The sequence below is a fragment of the Mauremys mutica genome, chromosome 9 (assembly GCF_020497125.1).
Source record: "Mauremys mutica isolate MM-2020 ecotype Southern chromosome 9, ASM2049712v1, whole genome shotgun sequence".
In the NCBI taxonomy this organism is placed as follows: domain Eukaryota; kingdom Metazoa; phylum Chordata; order Testudines; family Geoemydidae; genus Mauremys; species Mauremys mutica.
The window spans coordinates 26,191,296-26,214,524 of NC_059080.1; the positions used below are offsets into that span (position 1 = coordinate 26,191,296).

General features: G+C 41.9%; 1 protein-coding gene across 5 annotated transcripts; it reads left to right on the plus strand.

Moving 5' to 3' along the window:
* The first annotated feature begins 1,677 nt into the window (after positions 1–1,677).
* LPAR4 (lysophosphatidic acid receptor 4) lies at positions 1,678–20,483 on the plus strand. Of its 5 annotated transcripts, XM_045029309.1 has the most exons (3): positions 1,678–2,036; positions 16,195–16,296; positions 18,958–20,483. In XM_045029309.1, the coding sequence occupies exon 3, from the start codon at positions 19,103–19,105 to the stop codon at positions 20,150–20,152; it is 1,050 nt and encodes a 349-aa protein (XP_044885244.1). In that variant the 5' UTR covers positions 1,678–2,036; positions 16,195–16,296; positions 18,958–19,102; the 3' UTR covers positions 20,153–20,483. The 5 variants fall into 5 exon arrangements, with proteins under 5 accessions (XP_044885244.1, XP_044885242.1, XP_044885240.1 ...); XM_045029307.1 differs by lacking the exon at positions 16,195–16,296; XM_045029305.1 differs by lacking the exons at positions 1,678–2,036; positions 16,195–16,296 and adding an exon at positions 2,613–3,059.
* Positions 20,484–23,229: the final 2,746 nt, after the last annotated feature.

Sequence of the window (23,229 nt, forward strand, 5' to 3'; positions counted from 1 at the left end):
CGGAATAACTTGCCTTTGTGAGAAGTTTCTTACCAACTCCAGAGAGAGAGAGAGAGAGGGGGCAGGAATTATTCGGAATGGTTAGAAAGGGGGGTGAACTCCCTAAGGGGCAGGAAAGCCATCCCAACTCTCCCTTCAGCATGGCAGGAGAATTTTAATAAGTGGTTCCTGAGAGTCCCCTCGAGCCCGCAGCTGCTAAAGATACCTGTTAATCAGTTTATAGTTAATAACTAAACCGTTACCTTGAGATAAACCAACAGCCCCAGATTAGTGCAGTGGATTGATTAAATTCCAAAGGTATCAAAATCACTGGTAAAGTTGCCAGGTTCTGGCTAAATACTGTAATTGGCTGTTTTTTAAAAGATATATCCAGTGTTTAGTCTTCAAAAGGAAACGTGGGAAAATTCTTGCAATGGCAGAAATACAGTAATTCTGGGGGACTGACCCAGTGACTGATATCTTTGAAGGGCTTTTGCCAAGTACGTTCACCACCAATCCACAGGGGTTTCTAGCCTCTTGCACTCTGCTTGACATGGGTACAGCAGTACAAAAGCTTCAAATCAGCCAAACTGCATTTCTTTCGCTGAACACCTTCAGGATGGCCTCAAGTACAAATTTCAGGTTTAGTTAATTGTACTGAGGGCACTCAGAGGCAATATAATGAAACAATTTCTGTTTTTCAGTCTGAAAGGCAGAGAGGCCCAATCGGGCTCTCTCTGAAGTCAGTTGTAAAATTCCCATTGCCTACGATGGTAAAAATCAATTTTCTTTATTGTCTCTTTTCCAGGAAGCCAAATCAGACTTCCCTATGTGTATAAATCTATGGATACAATTCACTCTGGCGCAATAAACCAGCATGAGGTCCTCCACACCATTTAAACTAAAGCATGCAGCTGAACTGGAGTCCCTTAGTTTACCCATACTGGTGTATGGATAGGTTCTCTGCAGACCTGTGTGCTAAAGAGGTTTGTGTGTCAGCCTAGCATAGGCTGGTTTGGGAAGTGGCAATCGGAGGAGAATACAAGATAGACCATACAATCTACCACTATGTGGTCAGTTTCCCTATTACCTAGAAGTATGGAGGGACAGCAGCTACTATATTCCAGCCCATAAACTGCGGCACTGACCACAGAAATGGGGGATCAGCATGTCTGCAGCCCTACATCCTGCTTCTGGATTGGGATAGTGGCTTTTGTCTCCTCAACCCCTCCAGTCCCATATCCTTTGCCCACAAAAATGTGATGAATCTGATTGTGGGTGGGTTACTAGGGGAGCTTTGCCTTTCAGTTGTGTGTTGCTCTGTAAATTAACACAGCTGCTATCTCCTCAGCAGTATCTTCATTACTCATCTATATTCTCACACACCTTTAAATCCCAGGTACAAAAGGGAAAACTGACCCATTTTCACTTTGCACCTAAAAGCATTTGCAGATTCTTCACTTGCCATTTGAATCTATGTAGATCTTTTTATGCAGTCTAAAGGGAGAATAAGTGAATCCTAAGAGGATGAAATTCAAAGGAAGAAGGGCTACCACAGTGTCTGTGCATTTGAGAGTTAACGCTGCTATAACGTGAGATTCAGAAAGTTATTTGAGAGTCGACTGGATAAAACCCCATGGCAGCTGGTCATGAGGCAAAAGTCTCTCTCTCTCTCTGTAGGAGCAAGACAGAGAATCCTCTTTTTGCAGTGCCCTATCACCCGTCACTAGTCCAAGGAATAGCATTCACTCCAGCTTCACAATGAGTTGTTTACTAACCTTGGCTGCCTGTGAGAGCAGTCAGAAGAGAGCGGAGAAAAAGGAGAATAAACAAAATGAAATCAGGGCATGTGAGCTGTTTGGCTAAGTTTTAAAAACCAAAGTTTAAAAGCAGACTCAGGATCCCAAGCAGAGGGCTGGAGAAGGCTGGGAGAAAAGAAACTGACCACTACTTGCCATCAGAAAGCAAAGCTGAATAATTTGTCCACTAACATTGCTCTTCCTCCCAGACAGAAGACACCCCGAAACCTTTTCCTAGCTGAAGGGCCGGCACTGAAGGTAAGAGATAGAAATAAAACTCCTGGTTAATTGGTAAGTCAGGAGCCAGATTTACTGAGACAATAAGATTTAGCAGACTGGGCTATAAAGACCTGAGAAGTGCTACCTCTCTGGAGGTTGTGAACTTTATAATGATCTCCATAAACATTTGACATTCTAACTACCTCCTAAACTTTTTCAGCAGGAACCTAAGGCTTTCAGAGCAAACTGAAATCTGTTCTAGCTCATTTTTAACTAAACAGTTGCACATAGAATTGAATTATCTTGATAAAGTTTCATTTTGCAGCCAGAGGGTGTTCCCTGGCGCATGCCTGAGGCAGAAATCTCTTCTTGCCCCTCTTTTTTAATGGGGGGGGGGGGGGGAAAGAATCACTGTAGCTGTGGAAACACAAAGTTTGAGCTTCCCGACCTGGGTATTCCCTTGCTTTACATTTGCTAGTCTAAAGCAATACTCTGCTACAAGCACGCACACACCGGCTGCGTCAGCCAACCAGCTGCTCAGGAAATCAGCTTTATCTATTGTCGAGCTGTACTTAAGCTGCTAATTCTTAACTGTGAAGGGTGCTTTTCCTCGGCAAGGCGCTTCGGGGAAAAACACAATCAGCCCAATGCCTGGTGACTAAAAGCACAGAGGACGGGGCGGGATCACAGCTGCTAATAATACCTTCTTATCCAATGAAAAACATTTCCTATTGAGACCCCCAAGAGTTCCCCCTGCCCACAGATCCTGCATAGACATTGGGCCTTTTCTTGCGTCCTGTTTCCTAAGGCATGATGGCTGCAACATTGAGCAGTTTTTCTCCCCTGACAAAGGAATGGAGATAACTGCTAGTAGCCTCACATTTTAAAGGATGAACGACAATCAGTAAACAGCTAGAGCAGGCAGATTTTACTTATGGGATTAAACAAACCTGCATTTTAAAAAAATGGATAAGTCTATGGACTGCCAGAGAGGAATCTATCTGAGATCTCCTAACTAAGTAGCTGTCTGGAGGCATGATATCTCTAGTCTGTATCTCTGGGGTAAGTTTCTATTTTTATTTATTAATTTTCAGTAGCGTTATAAAAGTGTACAGATTTAATGTCAGCTCTGAGAATCTGATTTTAATACTTTTTAATTTACTGGGTCGGACTGATGCCTGCTGTAACCAATAGAATGATTTCAGTAGAAATCATTCTAGCCCACTAGGTTTGAATTGTGGAATATTTTAGTACTAACCCCTAGCAATACTTTTATCTGGGGAAAGATTTCATTTCTATTGCCCAAGCCATAATATTGTTTCTATGAAAGAAGTGCTAGTTTCTCACAGTGATGTAGCAACATGTTTACAATGAAAAGATTATCTCCATGTTTTTGGAATGCAATTACTCTGCAAAACTACTTACTTGCTATAAATTATTGCAATGCAAACCATTGCAATGCACGCTATCTCCTGAAGTCAGAATGACAAATTAAGGACCTCTGTCAGAGTTGTGTTTAATTAGCTAACTAATGTGTTTCAGCTAAGCCAAATAATAGCAGCTTGTTCAATAATAAATTGCTTAGAACATTTTTTAACATTTTGAATTCAGTATTTCAAAGATACAATTTAACATAGGTTTAAACAAGTAAGCTCTGTATTAAACAATCCTAATTTGGGCTGTCATCCTGCAAAGATTTATATGCTTAGCTTTACGCACTGTGACAGTGCATACAGTTAAGCACATGCCCAAATCTTTGCAGGATCAAGGCCCCAGAAGCTATAGTTCCAGAATAGAGTATAAGAGTCAAAATTTCTCATTTTGTAAAACTGCTTTATTTTAAAGAATTAAGGGGCATTCATTTGCAGCCAAATTCTGCTCCCTTTTAATCAACGGAAAAACTCCCATGGATTTCAATAGGCCATGGTTTGGCTATAAGTATATATAAAAACTTATCAAATGTAAAATTTATTAGGCATATAAGATACTTAGTTACTAGAATGTGATGCTTTTAAAAAGACAATTACAATAAAAATCCCTTGGTGAAAAAACTATCTCGAGAATGATTTGCAGCAGATACTTTTAAATAATGGTGCTGAGTTTTTCTTTAAGACAAGGCAGTTCTATAATTTATTATTACTCCAATAGATGAATATAATAGTTAGCAAAACCTAAAGGATGAGGAAGTTCAAAGCTCAGTGAGGATATCCTCTCAACCTACAATACTTTTTCCGTCCTCCTCCTCTTACTAGTATTATGAAAGCCAAAGCAAACCTAGCAGGAAGCTAACTGTACTACTTTAAAGAGTTCAAAGCTTATTAACTTAAAGAGTCCTGAAAAACATGGGGAAGGGGAGAAAGGACTCAGTGTACATTTCTTTTTACTCCTTTGGTATATCTCCAATTATTACCTATCTCCTAGAACTGGAAGGGACCTTGAAAGGTCATTGAGTCCAGCCCCCTGCCTTTCACTAGAGCAGGACCAAATACTGATTTTGCCCCAGATCCCTAGGTGGCCCCCTCAAGGATTGAACTCACAACCCTGGGTTTAGTAGGCCAATGCTCAAACCACTGAGCTATGCCTCCCCCTTAGTCTTTAGAGAGTAAAAATGAGACTTCTCCTGAGTAGGGTTTAGGTCAGTTGATAAAACCAGCGTCCTTTAAATTCTGGAGATGGAAGTTCAGAACATACAGAGAAAGTACAAATAGAACCATGCCTGAATGCAGTTACCTATTAACTTTCATTTCAGAAGATGTGGTTTGACAAGGAACACTAAGAAAATACATCAACTTATCTCTCATCATGTTTTCCGGCAGAAGTGAGATATTAATGTTAACAGTTTCCAAGTGTTGCAGATCACAAGCAGCAGAAAAGATGCAATCCTAGCAGCAGCACTTTTTTTTTTTAACTAGAGGCTGTGACACATAACAGAACATGGGACTAGGAATAGGAGACTTTATATTCTAGTACTGCCACTTTTAAGGGTATGTCTGTACTACAGAATTAGCCCAGGTGTTGCTCCTAGCTTCTGTCCTATCCACCCTCAAAAACCTCTCACCTGAGAGAAGTGCTTTCAAGATTCTGCTTTCACTCGAAGTGATAACCCACCCACTTTGTAGTGAGGATGCAGGGTAAATCACTGCAGTATTGATAGTCCACCAATGCCTTCCCACAATTTCACCCATGTGCTCAGAACAGAACTTCTCCCACAATTGACTGGGAAAGAATCAGAGCAGCTCAGCTTACCGTAGCATGAAGAATCATGGGATGTGCCTGCAGAAGTCCTAATGACACACATGGGGGAACACAGCATCAGTGAGGACACAGTAACTTGGATGTGGTTTTACAGTGTGGTCACTCACATCCAGGCCAACTCTGCAGCGAATTCATACCCTTACATGCAGGTTGGGTCTGAGCCTGTCCCCATTGACTTCAGTGGTGCAGAACCAGACCCGCTAAATTCTGGATCTGTTTCCAAAATAGGGGAAGACCATAAGTAAAACCCTGACATATCTCATAGGATTAACAGCATTACAGGGTTTACTAAATGTTCGCAAAGAGCTGTCTATGTGTAAATCACTATTAAATTACTCTATATCTTTATTAATATTATAGGATTTCTTCAGTCAATTGACCACAATTGTCAAAGTATTTATATTTATATTCTTCCTGATTGGTCAGTCTGCTTATGTTAATTTTTCAAGATATATTTGTGTTTGTTAGAGTTCACCAAAATGTGAAATCTGGTTATAGAAGATTGCAGCCCTAGCTTGCTTGCTGGAATTTAGACCAGGTTGGTACGGAAGAACATTGATTACCATGACACATTGTTGGCCTTCCATACTTAAAGCAAGCTGATTAAATCAATCCAGTCCCTGGCTATTTGCATGGACAGCTGTCCACTGCCACAAATGACATTCTATTTAACTATCCCAGACAGACAAACACAGGACTGAATGGGTATGGAGCCTGAAATCCCCATCCATCCCCAATGGGGTCTTACCAGGTCAAGTGGGTATAAAGGATTGCTCTGCTGCTGCTATGCTTGTTCCATAAATAATATGACTTTAGTCTCTGGGGACATGAAACCACCACCTTTCACAAAAGCTAAATTATTTTACTGGAAACAGAAGTTATCTATTCACCAGAGCAGACAGTGGTGGTACATGTTTTGCTCAAATGCACCATCTCCTGCTTTTACTCAAGAGAGACTATGCTCTGAAAGGGTGAAGACCAATTCAGTTTCAGTAACAGTTTAGCCTGTCTTGATCCTCCTCAAATGAGAGAGCTTTCTGAATTATTTGTAGTTTTGTTTTCTAGAAAATTAAAAAACTATTTTTATCTTGGCAAGTTTGAGCAAGTGAATTTGTACAGTGTTCATCAGTCATTCAGCTTTAGAAATGAGTACATACGAAGGCAACAATAGCTTGCTTTTGTATCATAGGTCTTAATGAAATACATACAATATGCTTTTTTGTAATACTTTAAAAAGTTGTGTATGTTCACAAAGAAAGTCACATCTGAAAAGCTAATTTTTTTAGCATTTTTGGGGTTTCACTTTGGAACCTATGGATATGGTCTTCTCGCTCAAGATGTTTTTGTTTTCAAGTTAAACATGAGTTGCATTGCATTACTCAAAAATAACACCACCTCCCCTCAAACCATGCTGTAGTTTTCCCACTATTCTGTCATTCGTGGAAATATGGCATCTAGAAATTGAATTATGGGAATGAAATTATGGTGTCTCTGAATCTGCGTTTTTGTAATGACAAATCATTCTAGATTTATTCCATTATTATAGCTTTGCTCCCTGTAGTTTATTACTGAAGGAGTAAGATGTCACAACTCTGTCTGTTAGCTTTCAGCCCTGGGGTGTGTTTTCTCTTACGTATTTTCATTATAATTTACTGAATTTGTTTTCAGTTTACAAAACAAAATAAGAGCCTGATTTACTGGAGAATGGTGGTTAGGAATATGACATTTTGCCTGTGAGAGGGTAAAGGTGCTTCTATGAAAACACCAATCAAACCTCCAGGTCAGTTTATATCAGTTTTGGCAAAGGTACCTGTGACATATAAGATATGGATGCCTAAGGCCCAAAACCATGTGGTAATCGAACTCCAAGAAGGTGCTGAGTACCTTCAGCTCTCAGGATATGTCTAGACTGCAGTGTAAGCCCAGGGTTCAAACTCAGGCTGAAGCCTACCCCCCTTCTGTCTACACACCAGGGGCGGCTCCAGGCCCCAGCACGCCAAGCGCGAGCTTGGGGCAGCATGCCACGGGGGGCGCTCTGCCGGTCGCCGGGAGGGTGGCAGGCAGGCCGCCTTCGGTGGCTTGCCTGCGGAAGGTCCGCTGGTCCCGCGGCTCTGGTAGACCTCCCACAGGTGTGCCTGCGGAGGGAGCGGACCCTCGGCAGGCATGCCTGCGGGAGGTCCACTGGAGCCACGGGACCGGCGACCGGCAGAGCGCCCCCCCGCGGCATGCTGCCGTGCTTGAGGCGGCAAAATGTCTAGAGCCGCCCCTGCTACACACAAATCATGCTAATGCAGGGCTCGGTCCCAGGAGCCCATGAGTTGGAGGATCCGAGCCTGAATCAAGCTGGGACCCTGTTGCTCTGCAATGTAGACACAGACCTATTGGACTCATGATCTGGGAGTCCGCTAGACATATCTCACAATCCCACAGGCCAACTTTCTTTGTCTTCTGAACAATCAAGTTTGATGGACAGTCAATTTTTCCCCCGCACTGCACCACAAACAAAGAGTTAGTGCAGCCGTATTTTGGGAGGGCACTAGGAAGTCTCGGATATGGGTTGTTGGACTCAGGCCCGAATAATGCAGTGTAGATGCTGGAGCCTCATGTTGGGACCCTGGGTTAAACAATTCCTAACCTGTGGTTACAAATGAATGTAGACCCTCAAGCTCTGGGTTAACAAACCCAGGGTCTGCTAACTCAAGTTCTACTAACCCTGAGTTTACATTGCAGTGTAAATGTACCCCAAAATAGTCAGCTCCTCGGCTAGTACAAAGCAGCACCATTCCAGTGCAGTAAATGGTAATACAGTACAGAACCATTTATGTGTGAATCTGCTTAATGCGCGGTAGCGCTGTGCCTCCCAGTGCTACCTATTTAACACGCGAGACTCGTTAACACGTGGTACAGGAACTTGCTATGTAGAGCTACAGATTTGCTCAGTAACTCACTGACGTAGAAATCGACAGGAAGTGCGGAGTGGAAATGTGCTGTACGTCTTTACCACCAACGGGAGGGGGGGAAGGGGCAGCAATGTTAAAGCGCTGCCACGGCAAAGGGCCATCCTTAAAGTGCTGCCACGGCAGCGTGTTAACGTTGCTGCCCCTCCCCGCCCCGGTGGCCCTGCCGGTAGGGACCCTACCAGCAGGGCCACCAATGGGAGAGGCAAAAGGGGCGCTTTAAGGACCGTCCTTTGCCACGGCAGTGCTGGGCCGCCAACGGGGGGGGGAGGGGAAGAGAGAGCAACATTAAAGCGCTGCCGCGGCAAAGGACCCTGCAAAGCTTTAAGGTTCCTTCCCCTTTTGCCCCCACCTCGGCCACTGATGGGCGGGGGGGGGGAGACAAAGGGAGCAGCTGCCCCGGGGCCAGCAATTTAAAAGGGCCCGGGGCTCCGGATAACGCAGCAGCTGCGTCCGGAGCCCCTGGCCCTTTAAATCGCCATGGGAACCACGGGCACTGCAGACCAGGCGGCCTGGAAGGGTAGGTGACCCCCTAGCCCTGCCTCTTCTGCCTGAGGCCCCACCCCTTCCGGGGGCCAGAGCCACCCCCGCTCTGTACTGGTAAGCGTCCTGAGTTACTTTCACCCCTGTGTAGTAGTAATAATGTTTTTATTAGATTACACATTTGAATTTATATTCTTGCAAAATGCCATTAACAGCTACACCTGCAGTATTTGGGACGCTGTGAATACGTATGTAATCCTAGATAATTATACATGTGTGTATATATAGATATCTTAAGATATTTCCGCATGGCCCTCTTAACCTGCGGTCCGTTAACACGCGGTTGTGATGGCTTGACTCCCGACATCCTCACGTAAATGCGTCTGTACTGTACATCCATTTATACCAGCTGAGGATCTGGTCCGTAGACTTTAATGGGAGTTGCGGGTGCTTAGCACCTTTCAGGATCAGGGCCTTTGAGAGAGCAAAGCCTTATTATATCAATAAGATCACCTACCAAACCAGTGCAGGGTGCACATCCTGCAAGATCTGGAGCACTCCTGTGGGATGCTGAGTTCTCAAATCCCACTGACTTCAGTGGGGGAGGAATGAACTCAGCACCTCAAAGGAGATCAAACCTATAGTCCCCTCACCACAGAGTTTTATAACTGCAAAAGCCTGAGACTCTCATGTATTCTGATGGAGGTGAGTGAAACTTCACTGAAGCTGGTGGGCAGAAGACACTATTCATTCAGGATAAATGTAAGATGCAGCTAAGCTGTTTTTTACAGTAAGGTAGATGAAAGTGTAGGAGCTACTTCTCAAAACACAGGCCATGTGCAAGGCTGGTCAGAAATTTGACTTTTTGGGCAGTGGGATTTTACTGGGAATTATTTGATAGAAGCACCCAGAGAACATGCAGAGAAGCAGGCCAAAAGCCAAGCAAGACAGCAAGAGAAGCACTGAAAACATGGCTGAGAGAGAAATCCAAAAGAGAGAGGGAACTTTTTGCGCAGAGTGCTGGCCGCAAAGAGACTTTGAACTTCAAGCAAAGAAACTCCCTCCGGTTTGATTCCTCTTGTGTTCAGGGAAATAGGACTTTGTACATTCTTTGTAAATAAATAGAATTGCATCAAAGAAATACCTGACTCCAACATCAATTTCTCCTTCTAATGGAAACAAACTGCTAAACTCCAAACATTAGCTAACTGCTTAGGTCACAAGCATAACAGGGTTTTTTAAAGAATTTTTCACCGATTGTTTTCTGTATTACGTTCTCTATTGGATTTTCCAGATTTTGCATGGTCTAGTGCTATGCTGGCCAACAGCAGCACTATATTAGATCTAGGTATACCAGTGTAAAAAGAGATCCATCCAGTAAGAGACTTGGGCATGAAAAAAAGACACACTTAAAATGGCAGTCTCAGTCTTCAGAAATCATATTGAGGTTCCTTTGAAAGCTGGGCCCAAAAGGTTGGGTTCTCTGTATACTAATAATAATCCATTAATATATATGAATTGAGGATCAAGTTTACCACATCAGTATACACACACATTATGGTGACAGTTTGAAACATCTACTGGAAGGTAGCTCTAATCTTAGAATAGGTGAGGGGATGAGGTGTTTGGGAAGAAGGCATTTTTAGTGAAAAGAAAAAAAAAAAGGTATCTTGCCCTGAAGGTTAGCATATGATCATTGGATAGGTCAGTTCACCATTCCTCTAAAAGGAAAACGTTTTAGTGAGCTAAACACAAAACAGATACAGCATAGGGAAGTCGCCATGCAGAGGAAACACCTTGAAGCTCTCCAAGGACTGTTAGAAGAATCAACAACAGTGCTGATCAATCCAAAAGGAAACAAAGCGTGATCCTTTAGGATTATGACTTATAGAGATCAGGTTTCCCTTTCCACATTCAGTGAAGAAGAATCTCTAGGAAGAACAACCTTAATGCTGGCTCCTGTTTTATACTCCTCTGCTAGTGCAAAAAGGAGCTGTGGAACCATGGGTGCAGGTTGGGGGAGAGGAGGGGTTGCCTCCCCAAACGGAGGCAATGAGTGGGGGACACGTAGGGTTACATGCCACTGCTCCCTCCCCCAATTGCTGCAAGTGCTGGGGGCTAGGGCAGCTTGGTGGGGAAACCCCAGGCAGGCCCAGCCATCCCTATGGGGTGGGACCCGCTTGTTCACCAACACCCCTCCCCCTGCCCCACAAGCTGGGCCCTGGCAGGACACCAGCCTTGCTCTTCACTTGCTCGGACTGGTGTGCAGCCCTTTGTCAGGCAGCCACAGGCCAGCAATGGCAGCAGTAGGGTGCTGGGAGGACAGGCAGGGCTTGTCTCCAAGGTGACCAAGCCCTACACCATGTCTGTGCCCACCCATAGCCCTGGCCAAGGCCCCAGGGTTCATGCGGAGCCACTGCAGGTGGGCAGTGCAGGCACTGAGCCATCATGGGCAGTGGGAGTTGGGCCACTGCCCAGAACCACCATAGTTTCTCCTATCCCACCCTTACGTGGGAGAGGCCAAGAGAAAGGGGGTGCGGCCCCGGTGAGTCTACCCCTGGCTGATTCCTGGCTGCTAGAAGGGCCTGTTGGGACCCAGGATTATGCCAAAGGTTCAGATGCCCCAGATCTGGAATAGTCTAAAATTTTGCTTTGTGTCTAATGCATTTCATCTGGGCTCGACAGCAGTTAAACATGATGAAATCCTGGCCACATTGAAGTCAATAGGCTTTTTGCTACTCACCTCAGTGGAGCCAGGATTTCACCAATTATTTCAGCCTCAACACCCATGAGGTAAGTAGCATTTGTGCTCATAAATATGGGAAAATTGAGATAATATAGGTGCTGAAGATACACAGCAAGTCAATGCCAGAGCCATGAATGAAAGCATGACTCCTTCCCTTATTCTAAGGCACTAGAAAACTCTCCCTTTCACTGTAACCTACATGGCATCTTCCTAACAGTAAATTGCTTTGTTAAAATATGCATGTTTGTGTGGGGGAGGATCTTGTTTGGCTCTTTAGGGTGAGAGGCTTTAAAGGGACAACTTAAAAGTCGCACTCTATCTGAATAGGTTTTCCTACTATTGTCACAGATAGCACCTAGGATTACTGGAGTTGCAAGATTAGAAAAAAAAGTCTCTTTTCTGCTTTCAGTTACTTTGTACATTTAACAGCACTTTGTTTATAGACAGTTTAATTGTTTCCTGTTGTCAGTCAACCAGTTTCTTCTGTTCGTATGGCTTTTTCACACATCAACAGGAAACAGAAAAAAAACTTTTGAAAATAGGAAAAAGTTATTTTAAAACACAGTAACTGGCAGGGGAAGATGTAGTGCCTGAATCTAATTCTAGATTAACCTTATTTCAAATAAATGTCCAATGAAAAAAAAAATGCTGTTTCCTCTACCAGTAGCCAATGGAGTCAGTGAATACCTACTTCTGCTGTGTGACAGGGGGCAATCTTTTGTGACTCCACTCCATGTTATGTGACTGAGGCCAGGAAATAAAGATCAGTCTTTTACCGGCACTTGTCTCATATCTTTACAATATTGCCAGACCTGAGCGTTCAAAAATCACAAGTTCCCGAAAAGCAGATTTGTCTGAGCCTTTAGACTGCACTTAGATCATGTTTTCAGGCTCTCTCCCCAAAACTATAAGCAGGGACATCATTTGCTAAAGGCAAGGGGGTAGTTGTCTCCCCCCTCACCCAACTTTTCATAGGTCTATATGCTCCATTATCTCTTCCACTTTTTGCACATCCTTTCCCCCCTCAATTTTGGATGACATCATTAGGAAAGCAATAATTACCTAGTTTCTCATTTGTGATCCTCTTTGGGACAGAGAACACCCTATATGCTGACATGACTTTGCTCCCACCTCAGAATTTTTCTGAAATGACCCCCCCGAACCATAAGGGCAATTTTTTTTTAAATGGGGCTTTAAGACAAAAAACATATATTGCAAGACTCACAATAAAGTCGTGTGAGCTGGCTTTATTACTATCCCAAATGCTAGCTGGCATTCTGAATTCAGGGTTGTTAATTTTTTAATTTAAACCTTGTAAGACATTAGAAATGCTTGATAACTAGATGCTACCATGACAGGTCCATTAGAAATACCTTAGATTTGTCACACAATCTCATTTTGCATTTAGAAAACAAACCATATCTGTAGAGTCCATACCATATCAGTAGTTCTCATGCAAGTCTACAAGAATCTACATCCTGCAGCCCTTACGCAGGATTATGCCCTAATAAATCTGAAGAAAAACTAAAACTGTCTTTAGAACAAAATAAATTCCCATCCAAAATCTCTACCTAATCCAAGTAACCTTAGAAATAGGCAAAAGGGAGAAAATTCCAAATCAGTGATTATAGTGACATTGACCTTAACTCATCTCACTAGGCTTCAGCAGACATGATGCATGAGACATGTTTTAGTGCAGTGTGTAGTGTTACACATGTGGACTCATATTTTTATATTCTATCAGCTGGATGCACAATAATGATGCAAAAGCCTTTTCATGCATACCACTCTTGCCAAGAGTAGGAAAAGTTGTCATGCTTTGTGTAAGGACAATACATAAGGGTCTACTACGGGGACAGAGGCTGTATGTACTGAATCATACAGCCAAGGCCCCATGACCCTTAGATCCCTGACTCTTTGGTCATGAAAGGCCTCTACACTAGTCTATTTGCATGAGGAAATCCAGAGCAATTCTGTCACATCACCTCTTGGCCTATGGCTTTTCTGTCATCCACACAGGTACAACTACCTTCCAAAATTTGGTCCTATTTGTGTAACACTATTTTGTGTCATGAAGTGCATTAAGCACAATAATTCCATCAGAATTTTGAAAGCTTTTGATTTTGTCAATCTGAGTCAAACTAAGAAAATCAATAAGCCATGTAATTTTATTTACCCACACGACCTCTTAAATATTCATGCTCACAAAGTTCAAATCACTTTACATCTCCACTAAGTTAGTATAAAAAGCAAGGAAAAGGAACAAATGTATTGAGAAGATGTGAATTGTAAGTTTTGATTCTCAAGTTGTTTTGCAAAGTAAAAGTGACCTAATTAATGTATATTTTATGCATAACATATAAAACAGACATATAGCACCGGAAGGGATCTCAAGAGATCCATCTCCATCTATTCTGAGGGGGATTGAAGTATACCTAGAATTAAGGTTGCCAACTTTGTAATATTTGAAAACCAGACACTCCATCAGGAGTTCTGGAACCTCCTCCTCAGTGCATCTTGCCTGCCCTGAGGCCTCCTTCCCCTCCTCGGTCCTCTTTCCTCTTCCTGGGTGAGGAGGGACTCATCTGTGGAGCCGCTGCTGGGAGCAGTAGCTGCCCAGTGTAGGTAGGAGGCAGCTTTGGCCTAGTAGGGGCTGGGCGTGGGTGATGCCCACAGTAACCAGCGCCTTCCTGCCCACAGTAACCAGACTTTGAGTGTCCAGTCAGTAGATCTGATCAAACACCGTCAGGTCCCCTTTCTGGTCAAAAACCGGGCACCTGGCCACCCTATCTAGAATGTTTAGGTATACTTACAGTTTACACTGAGTTCATACTGTATTATACTGGGCCTCTAATGGCTAACGTGTAGAGAAAGAGACATGTCAATAGCAACAAAAGGCGGCAGCTTCATGATTAAAATAAGACAAGAGCTCAGTTTCTTTCCTTTTTCTTTTTTTTTGGAACAGTCCATTTATTGTGTGTCAAGAGCAATATTTTCAGTGCAAATATACTTCTTTTCAAATTAAAAGCTCTTAGGATGCCAAGTAAATATATTTGATAATTACAGTGCCCCGAGAAGCTACGACATGGCAATTATGAGTGTCATAGTGCATAAGGACAATGGAGTCAGAAACAAAGGGATCATTTATTTTAGGAAGGAGAAGAGATGTCCTTAATTTTCAGTGCATGGCAGGTGAAAGTGATCCCTATAACACATGAGAATTGAGTGAGGGCAAGCTTGCCTGTCAATTATCTGTTGCAACACTGCTGGCTTCCCCCTCAGTGGGGCTGAACTGGCGTAACTGACAAAAGATGTAGAGTCAGGTGAAGCTCCCCCTTCACATGAGATGTAATGCTCACAGTAATTCAGTACTCTCGTGTAAAAGCACTTTTCTGTATTCCATTATGGCATCACTTCTAATAACTGCTGAACTAGAATTTGTACATTCTGTACAGCGGACAATGAATCTAAAGATCTGGTCTGCCTGAAAAACAGAATTCTAAGTTATTTTGTTTATTTGATGTGCGCTGAACTTGGCATGTTAAAAACATGAAGCTAAATCTTCTTAATCTTTCCCAACAGAGTGATAGGGTGGTGAGCATGATAGGCAGGGAAATTTGGTGTTGATTTAATTCTGGTTAGAGAGAAGGAGAATGTATCTAATATTTAAAGCATTAAAATTATAGACCCTGACAACTTGTAACTGAAAGTGAATGACTCAGTTTGAGTAATTTGTCAGCTTGTTTAACCGCCTCAGTGTTAAATATGTAAATAACGTGGACTCATATTTTCAAGATCATAACCTAGTTTGAACAATAGTTGGTAGACAATTCTCAGACTGATGCACCAGGAAAGTGAAATTTGTCCATGTGACTCCTTGTTAAATAGGGGGGAAAAAATTAAATGATCCAGCATCTTTTCTCCAGAGCACTGGAGCTGCATTGTATGCAGCTCAGACTGCTGGCACATAACATAGCTTGATTGTGAATAATAACGATAAATATTTCAAAATACCCTTTAAATATGCAAGTCTTGGTTTCTGAATGCACAGTTTGGGGCTGCCAAAATGCAGGACCACCTGCACAAATTGGGAAAATTGAATATCCAACTATCTGATGTAAGTTTTGGTTGAGTAGAAACATAGGTTCCCAGAATTGTGCCTCCAAAATTTGGACATATATGGAGCCAACGTTGAAGCCACGTGGAAAACCTGGCTCTCAGTGAGGAAAAAAAAAGAAATCTACTTATGCAAGTTAAATTTCAACATAAACATTACAGATTGCTTCTCATGGAGATAAAGTGCAGTCTGTTTATGTACTGTATGTGGGTTAGAAGCCAAGAAGTTAATATAGTAGACTGAGGTTTCAGTTATGAGGCAAACCATCCCTGTTGGAACTACATATATTTGTGAACCTGGTTACTTACTGCCTTAAAGGCAGGCAAAATATAAAACCTATACAAATGCATTTGATATAGATATAGCCAGCTAAATGTCTAGCTCAACCTATGATTATTTTTTAGATTACTTCACAATTAAAGAGAGTGCATTTTTGCATAGCTTAGTACCACCTCTTCCAAAACGAATCTCTGTGGAATTTTCTTCTGTGTTCTGTTTCCTACTGGTTGGCAATGAAATTCAATTTGTCATGAATTTAGTAAGGCAGATATTGAAATAGTGAGAGAGAGAAAATGTGTGGATTACAAAGCTGAGAGATACCGGAAGAGCATTTTGCCCTCTACTTTTTTTTTTTTAAAGATAGTTCATATAAGGAAGCATCTGTTTATGCTGTAGAAAACATCTGAATGTTGGCTTTGAACTCATTTGTCATTCTACTCAGCCGGCAGGTATCAGATAAAGGTATGTCTACTTCTGATTTGAATGTGTGTTAACCAGGATCCTCATAGCAACTAAAAAAAAAAAAAACCCAGGATCCTCATAGCAACTGTGCATCTCAGACATAAGTAAAGATAAAGAAGTTTACTGAACTGTGTTTAAAAGCGTGTGCCAAAAACTGCCAGGAGACCACAGGCCAAATTCAGACAGAGCGGTGCACATACAGTTAGCAATGGGTAGAAAGCCCATGAAGAAATGGGGCAGCCTGGGATAGAAGTTTTTTGCCCCAATCCTGGCTCCTCCAGAACTTAGAGAGAGGCTGTTGTGTAAGCCCTCTGTGACACAGGTGCAGTTCCAAGGTAAGGCTTAGAGATCAGGGCCATGGTCCATCTGATCTGACTTCACACTAACCCCTATACACCTACTTATACACAGATTGGTGCTCTTAACAGGAATACTCTCTAAGGGACAAGGCAGGGCACTGATTAGAAACCTGGCACATAATGCTGCTTTTGCAGTGCCTACCGTACATGTACAGTTTTCTGGTCACTCCTAGATTGGGCCAGAATTCATGTCTGTCATTTGGTGAAGTTTTGTGATGAGGAAAATGAGAAGTTTCTGTTCTTTTCACTGTAGTAGAGTAAGTTTTAGTAAAGTTTTGAGCACTGGACATTTTACACTTGGCTTACAGATAACTTGCATGCAAGAAATATTGTCTGAGAATGTAACTTTTCCCCACTGGGAATACAACACAGAAAACACTTGATTTTACTAGTTAGACAATATGCATCCAATTTTCCTAATTCAATCCATGCTTCGTTTCAATTAGTTGTTTGCTTACATATTCTAATTTCAAAAGTGTTTTCAATTATTTCAGAGAATCGTAATGTATCCAATACCACCTAAAATTTGCTATTTAATCTGTATTGCCACAGGATCTCTTTTTGATGCAGCTCCAGCTACGAACTAGTGGTTCTATCTGTCAAAAATGCTCTATAGTTTTATCTACCAGGTCAGTTGTTAGATCACAAGAAACAAGCTTTACATTCTCTATTTGGTTTCCTATATTTTACAGTGCAGACGCTCCTCCTGCAGTTGTCTGACCTTGTTCCACTTTCCCCAGAGATACAACCATGCCCAAAAAATTATTCTCTCCCTAATCTGAGAAACTTTGATTGCTTCTTTGCACAGGCCTTAAAAATAGACTCAAGATAGAACAGTTAATGAGGGTACCTCAAAAGGGTTCCAAGTACACCTCTACCCCGATATAACGCTGTCCTCAGGAGCCAAAAAATCTTACCGCTTTATAGGTGAAACCGCGTTATATTGAACTTGCTTTGATCCACTGAAGCGCGCAGCCCTGCTCCCCCCCCCCCCCGCCCCGAGCGCAGTTTTACCGCATTATATCCGAATTTGTGTTATATCGGTTTGCGTTATATCGGGGTAGAGGTGTATTTAGTTCCAATAAGTGTAAAAAACCAAATGCTTATCAGAACTATCCAAATCTCTAGAGCCTGCTAAATTGGGTTGGAAGTCTCATGAGACCAGATTTTCTATGGTATTTCCAATACTTCCTGTTCTGATCCTAGTCAAAGACCAGAAGTGAAAAAGGAGCTTTTTAGAAAAGCTTCACTAGAACCCTTTTCTAAGGAATACAGTTTAATCATCAACACACTTCATGAAATCATGTTTTTGTCAAAATCTTGTTTGAGAAAAAACGAAAGAGTTCCAAACAATTTCAGAATGTCCCATTTGGCCTTTTCAGAATGAAATGTTTTGATTTTTTTTAAAATTGAATTTTTTTTAAACAAATGCAAATCAAAACAAAATGTTTCAACTTGTAACTAAATATTTTTCAGAATTTTCTTTCACAGAGAATTTCAAAATGTTGGGATTTCATTCCTAATCGGAAAAATGACAAATGTCAAAATCCTTCACAAAATGGAATTTCCATTCTCTGCATAGCTCCAAGAGCTTATCTGAACATTTCAGAATCTTTTTTGGTTCTAGCTGTGGGTGATATGTTAGGGTTAGGCTTTTGTTTCCCAAACCTGATGGTCCATTCCTATTTAAGATTTTAGGGGGAGATTTATTTCAAGAAGTTGCCAACTCTGACTGAAGCTATTCTGGGAGATTTCCCTCCCCCCCCAGCATGACGTAATGTCATTTTCTTAAACTATCCTATTAAAATCTCCTGGATTGCTTTCAATAGTCACGGGGAGATTGATGCCGATTCCGGGAGACTCCAGGCCAATCCTGGAGGATTGGCAATCCCATTCAAGGCACAAATGTAAATTAGGTACCCAACTCCTATAGACTTTCAGTAAGAATCTGGATGCTTAACTGGCCTTTGTGACAAACTCTCCCTCCTGATGTATTTCCAGATCATTTCATATTTCTTGGTTTAGTATATAAGAAAATATATTGTAAGCCAAATACTACCATTATCACAACATTTCTAAAATAAAATAAAGATACCTACTCCATGATACCTATCTGTGGGATGTATCTTTAAGAAAATGTACCTGATAAACATTTAAAAAACCCTGAACATCTACAGCGGTAAGAATATGCTCCATAATGTGTGAAAGTGGTGGTGGTGGGGAAAAGGGGCTGTGTGTTTTCATGTACCGAAACTTTAAATGATAGTTGGGTTGCAGAACTGACTGTTTGTGTCTTCCTCAGGATGACAGGACATCACAAATATGAGGCACCAGAGCTTCAAGCCACAACATTAGAATTCTTAAGGAAGAGTGCGCTCACTAACTTATTTTATGGATGCCACTGAATTCAGCTTTGAAGGGCTCCAAAAACACATCACAGACCTGGAATGGGAAACCACAGCAATAATCACACCTGTTTGACAGATGATTCCTTTAAATACAACCTGTATGGGGCCGTATACAGCGTGGTATTCATCCTTGGCTTGATCACAAACTGTGCCTCTTTGTTTGTTTTCTGCTGTCGAATGAAAATGCGAAGCGAGACAACTATTTTCATGACAAACCTTGCCGTCTCTGACTTGCTCTTTGTATTCACTTTGCCTTTTAAAATATTTTATAATTTCAACAGGCACTGGCCTTTTGGGGACACTCTTTGCAAGATTTCAGGGACTGCATTTCTCACCAACATATATGGCAGTATGCTGTTCCTCACCTGCATTAGTGTCAACCGTTTCCTGGCTATTGTCTACCCATTCAGATCTCGTACCATTCGGACAAGGAGAAATTCAGCCATTGTGTGTGCAGGAGTCTGGATACTAGTCCTCAGTGGAGGAATTTTAGCCTCATTATTCTCCACAACCAACGTCTCCAACACTAGCACAACCTGCTTTGAGGGTTTTTCCAAAATTGTTTGGAAGACCTATTTGTCTAAGATCACTATATTTATTGAAGTGGTAGGATTCATAATTCCTTTGCTAATCAACCTCACATGCTCTTCACTGGTTCTGAGGACTCTCCGGAAACCTGCTACATTATCTCAGATTGGGACAAACAAAATGAAAGTACTAAAGATGATTATTGTGCATGTGGCCATTTTTGTAGTCTGCTTTGTGCCCTACAATTCCATACTTTTCTTATATGCTCTTGTGCGATCTCAAGCCATAGCAAACTGCTCTTTGGAGAGATTTGCTAGGACAATGTATCCAATCACATTATGCATTGCAACAATGAATTGCTGCTTTGACCCCTTCATTTACTACTTCACATCAGAATCTTTTCAAAAGTCTTTCAATATACACCCCCAAATACAAATGGACTCCATTTCCAAGACTGAAACACCTCTAACAATGAAGACCGCACTGCCTGCAATACAGGAGGAAGTGAATGATCAGGCTATTACAAATGGAGGTGATCCAACTGCTGAATCACATTTCTAATGGCTTGTCTACATACAGAGTTATTCCTGATTAATTATCCCTGATTCACTCCCAGGGATGAAAGTAAGCTGGTACGGGCTGGTATGGTGTACCGGTAAGAAGCCATGGCAGTGCTTTAATGTCACTGCCACTTTTGCCCCCCGTCAGCAGCCCTGCTAGAAGGGACCCTATCGGCAGGGCCACCAACAGGACGGGCAAAAGAGGCAGCTGCCCCGGGGCCGGTGATTTAAAAGGGCCTGGGGCTCCTGGCCACTGCTACCACGTCAGTGGCCGGAGCCCCGAGCCCTTTTAAATTGCCGCTGGAGCCCCAGGCAGCACGGGCCAGGCAGCGAAGATGCCCCTTCCGCGGGCCCGGAGCCAGGCCCCCATACTAGTAAGTGTTTAATATTACTTTCACCCTTGTTCACGCCACATATGGATATTCTTATTCCAGAATAAGAGTGCCTTGTTCCTATTTAGCTTAACTCACTTGAATTTAGCTTTCAAAGTGTCCACACGTGGAGTTAATCGGAGATTTCTCCATGTGTAGATAAGCCCATCAGATAACAGGTTTCTCAATTTTGAGAACTCAAGATATGTAAGTCCAGGTAGATCGCTCTCTGGAGATTATTTATGGAGAGAATGGAGCAGATTCTTGCATTGAACGATGCCAACATTTGGTATGTTTTGCTAGGATTAAACATGGGACCAATCGGGAAATATAAAAACTTTATCTTACTTTAGAAATCTCAGTCAATTTTTTCCTGCCTTCTGAAAATACAGGATATGTTAAGTCAATTTCACACATGTGTATGTTTTCTTTCAAACATATAATAAAAACTTTCCGCTTTACTATGAGTGTATATTCTGGGTTTACTAGCTACGGGGCTCTTTTTAAATGAGAGTAGGTATGGGTTGGTTTGGAGTTTAATTAGTTCTCTTACAGAATGCAGGAAATGGTTGTTTGTTGTACTAATAGGAAAGAGCAAATAATTAAAGGACTTTGATATACAAAGTCACCTGCAAGCTGCTGTATTCTTTTGAGCTGCATGATTAAGTTAGCTTTCAATTGATTTTAGCACTGTATTAAACACCAACTGTAGATAAAAGAAAAAGCATATTACAGCATTGTTAAGACTGCTGTTTCTACAGCCCGTGATGTTACTGCAAAGTACAGGACCAGTCCTTACCCAGCACAGTCAGTTCAAAGAAAGGATCTGATCCCACAAAGTTCTTGCTCCAGCAACTCTCTTAATAGCATTAAGAATACATATTTTCTGGCTGATGGTATAAGTCTTTTTCTAATTCAGAGCTATCAGGGATAAAGACAGTGAGACCACAATGAACTGAAGAGAGAGACTTCCATTTAACCATTTGTTTTAATTCTCACATGTTGAGTCTCCTGTGACATTTCAAGCAACCCATTAAGTCTAATTACGTCTTGAAATGGTTGGAGTTTAAATCCTTACTTACTAAGTGGATTGCAAAAAAAAATTAACTTTGAAAAGAATAATTTAGCACTGCCATTGTTTTGAATGAAAGAGAAACAGCCATACACTGAGCAAGACACAGAAAGATCTTGTAGTTCAACATATTTTAGCTCTTAAATAACTACAGCACCTGACTTCTGGCCCTCAGGTACAGAATGGCGATATGATAAATTCCCGGTACACAGTCTCACAGTCAAAATGATAGAGTGGCCAAACCTTGATAGCTTGGCTTTGTGTTATTGCCATCTTGACTAGAAACTAACCTTTCATACTGGGATTTACTGCCGCATAAGTGTCAGGGCAACAATGGGCAGTCAGCATTTCCAGACAAGAAAGAAAACATGACAACAAGGAGAAAGGATTCTAGCCACCTGGGGGTGTAAGTCAATAGCTGGAACAGGTGGCGGAGCAGGGTACACCAGCATTGCCCTGGTGAACTCATTGATGCTTTGAGAAATACAGGCAACTCAAATGATAAAATGAATTAGCTGGCATTTTATAAAGTTGCAGGGTTTGCTCAGCAACCAGACACCAGGCCTGTTTTGCATCACCAAAACCACCATCAAGTACAAAACATGCATCCAATTTTAACCAGATTGTTTTGCTCCCCCTTCAGCAAAATGCTTGGACCTCTATAGGAACATGTGCGCTCGAGGAGCAGTTTGTTCCTGTAATTCAATACAGCCATTTGAGTCTTATGCCAAGCGAAAGAAAAGTCCCCCTTCCATTCCCCCCTCAATCTACACCTGCACTGTACCATTTACAAGGATTTCTGCAATCTCTCTTTCCTTTGGGTGATCAACCTGTTTCAACACTTGCCATAAGTCGTATGCATTTCAGAGAAGCTGCTTCCATCGCTTCAGATCAAAATCCAAGATGTGGCAAGAGAGATTTGTTTGTGGCAAACTATCTTTCACACCTGAGCACTGACAAGGAAGCAGTCGGGTCTGTCAAATCAATAACAAGTCTGGCACGCCTTTACAGTAGGTATTCCAGCTTTCCGCGTGCCCTCCCTCCCCCTATTAATGGCTCTTGAATGTTGATACCTGAAATGTTAAAAATTGCATGTACTGGGGAGACAGAACTTTGTGTATGGGAGGGAACAAGGAATGAAAAGGGAAAGGGTTATCGTTGGAAGCTAGATTACTGAATTAATGATGCATTTCTAAACTTTTAATCAAGCCCTTTTCCACTGAGTAAGGAAAAACAGGGTAAACAAGTAAGCTCAGATCTCAGAGGCAGGGTCCATTTATATTATTATTTCAGTCTTACAAAAGAGAAAATGGAAACGTCTGTCTAGATGCCAGCTCACTCTTAATGGAAAGCTTTGATTTTCAGCTTCTGATGCTCTGTTCATTAAATCTTCTTTCTACTTTCATGCAATAAGCATGATTCTTGAATTATGTGGGGGTAGTTGGGATGTTCTTAGGCCAAAATCTGTTCTCAGCTAATGAAGGCAAGGGAGTTTCATTGGTGAGAACAGAATTTGGCCCACTGTGTCAAAGTTGACTACAAAGGAATATCTTGTTACAAATGATCTTGGGAAACCTCATGCTCTACTCAACTCTCTGCTTTTACTAGTTAAATTTGCAAGACTTTTTTTAAAAA

Coding starts and splice junctions, on each gene's coding strand:
- LPAR4 (XM_045029309.1), top strand. CDS start 19,103: ATGGGAAACCACAGCAATAATCACACCTGTTTGACAGATGATTCCTTT.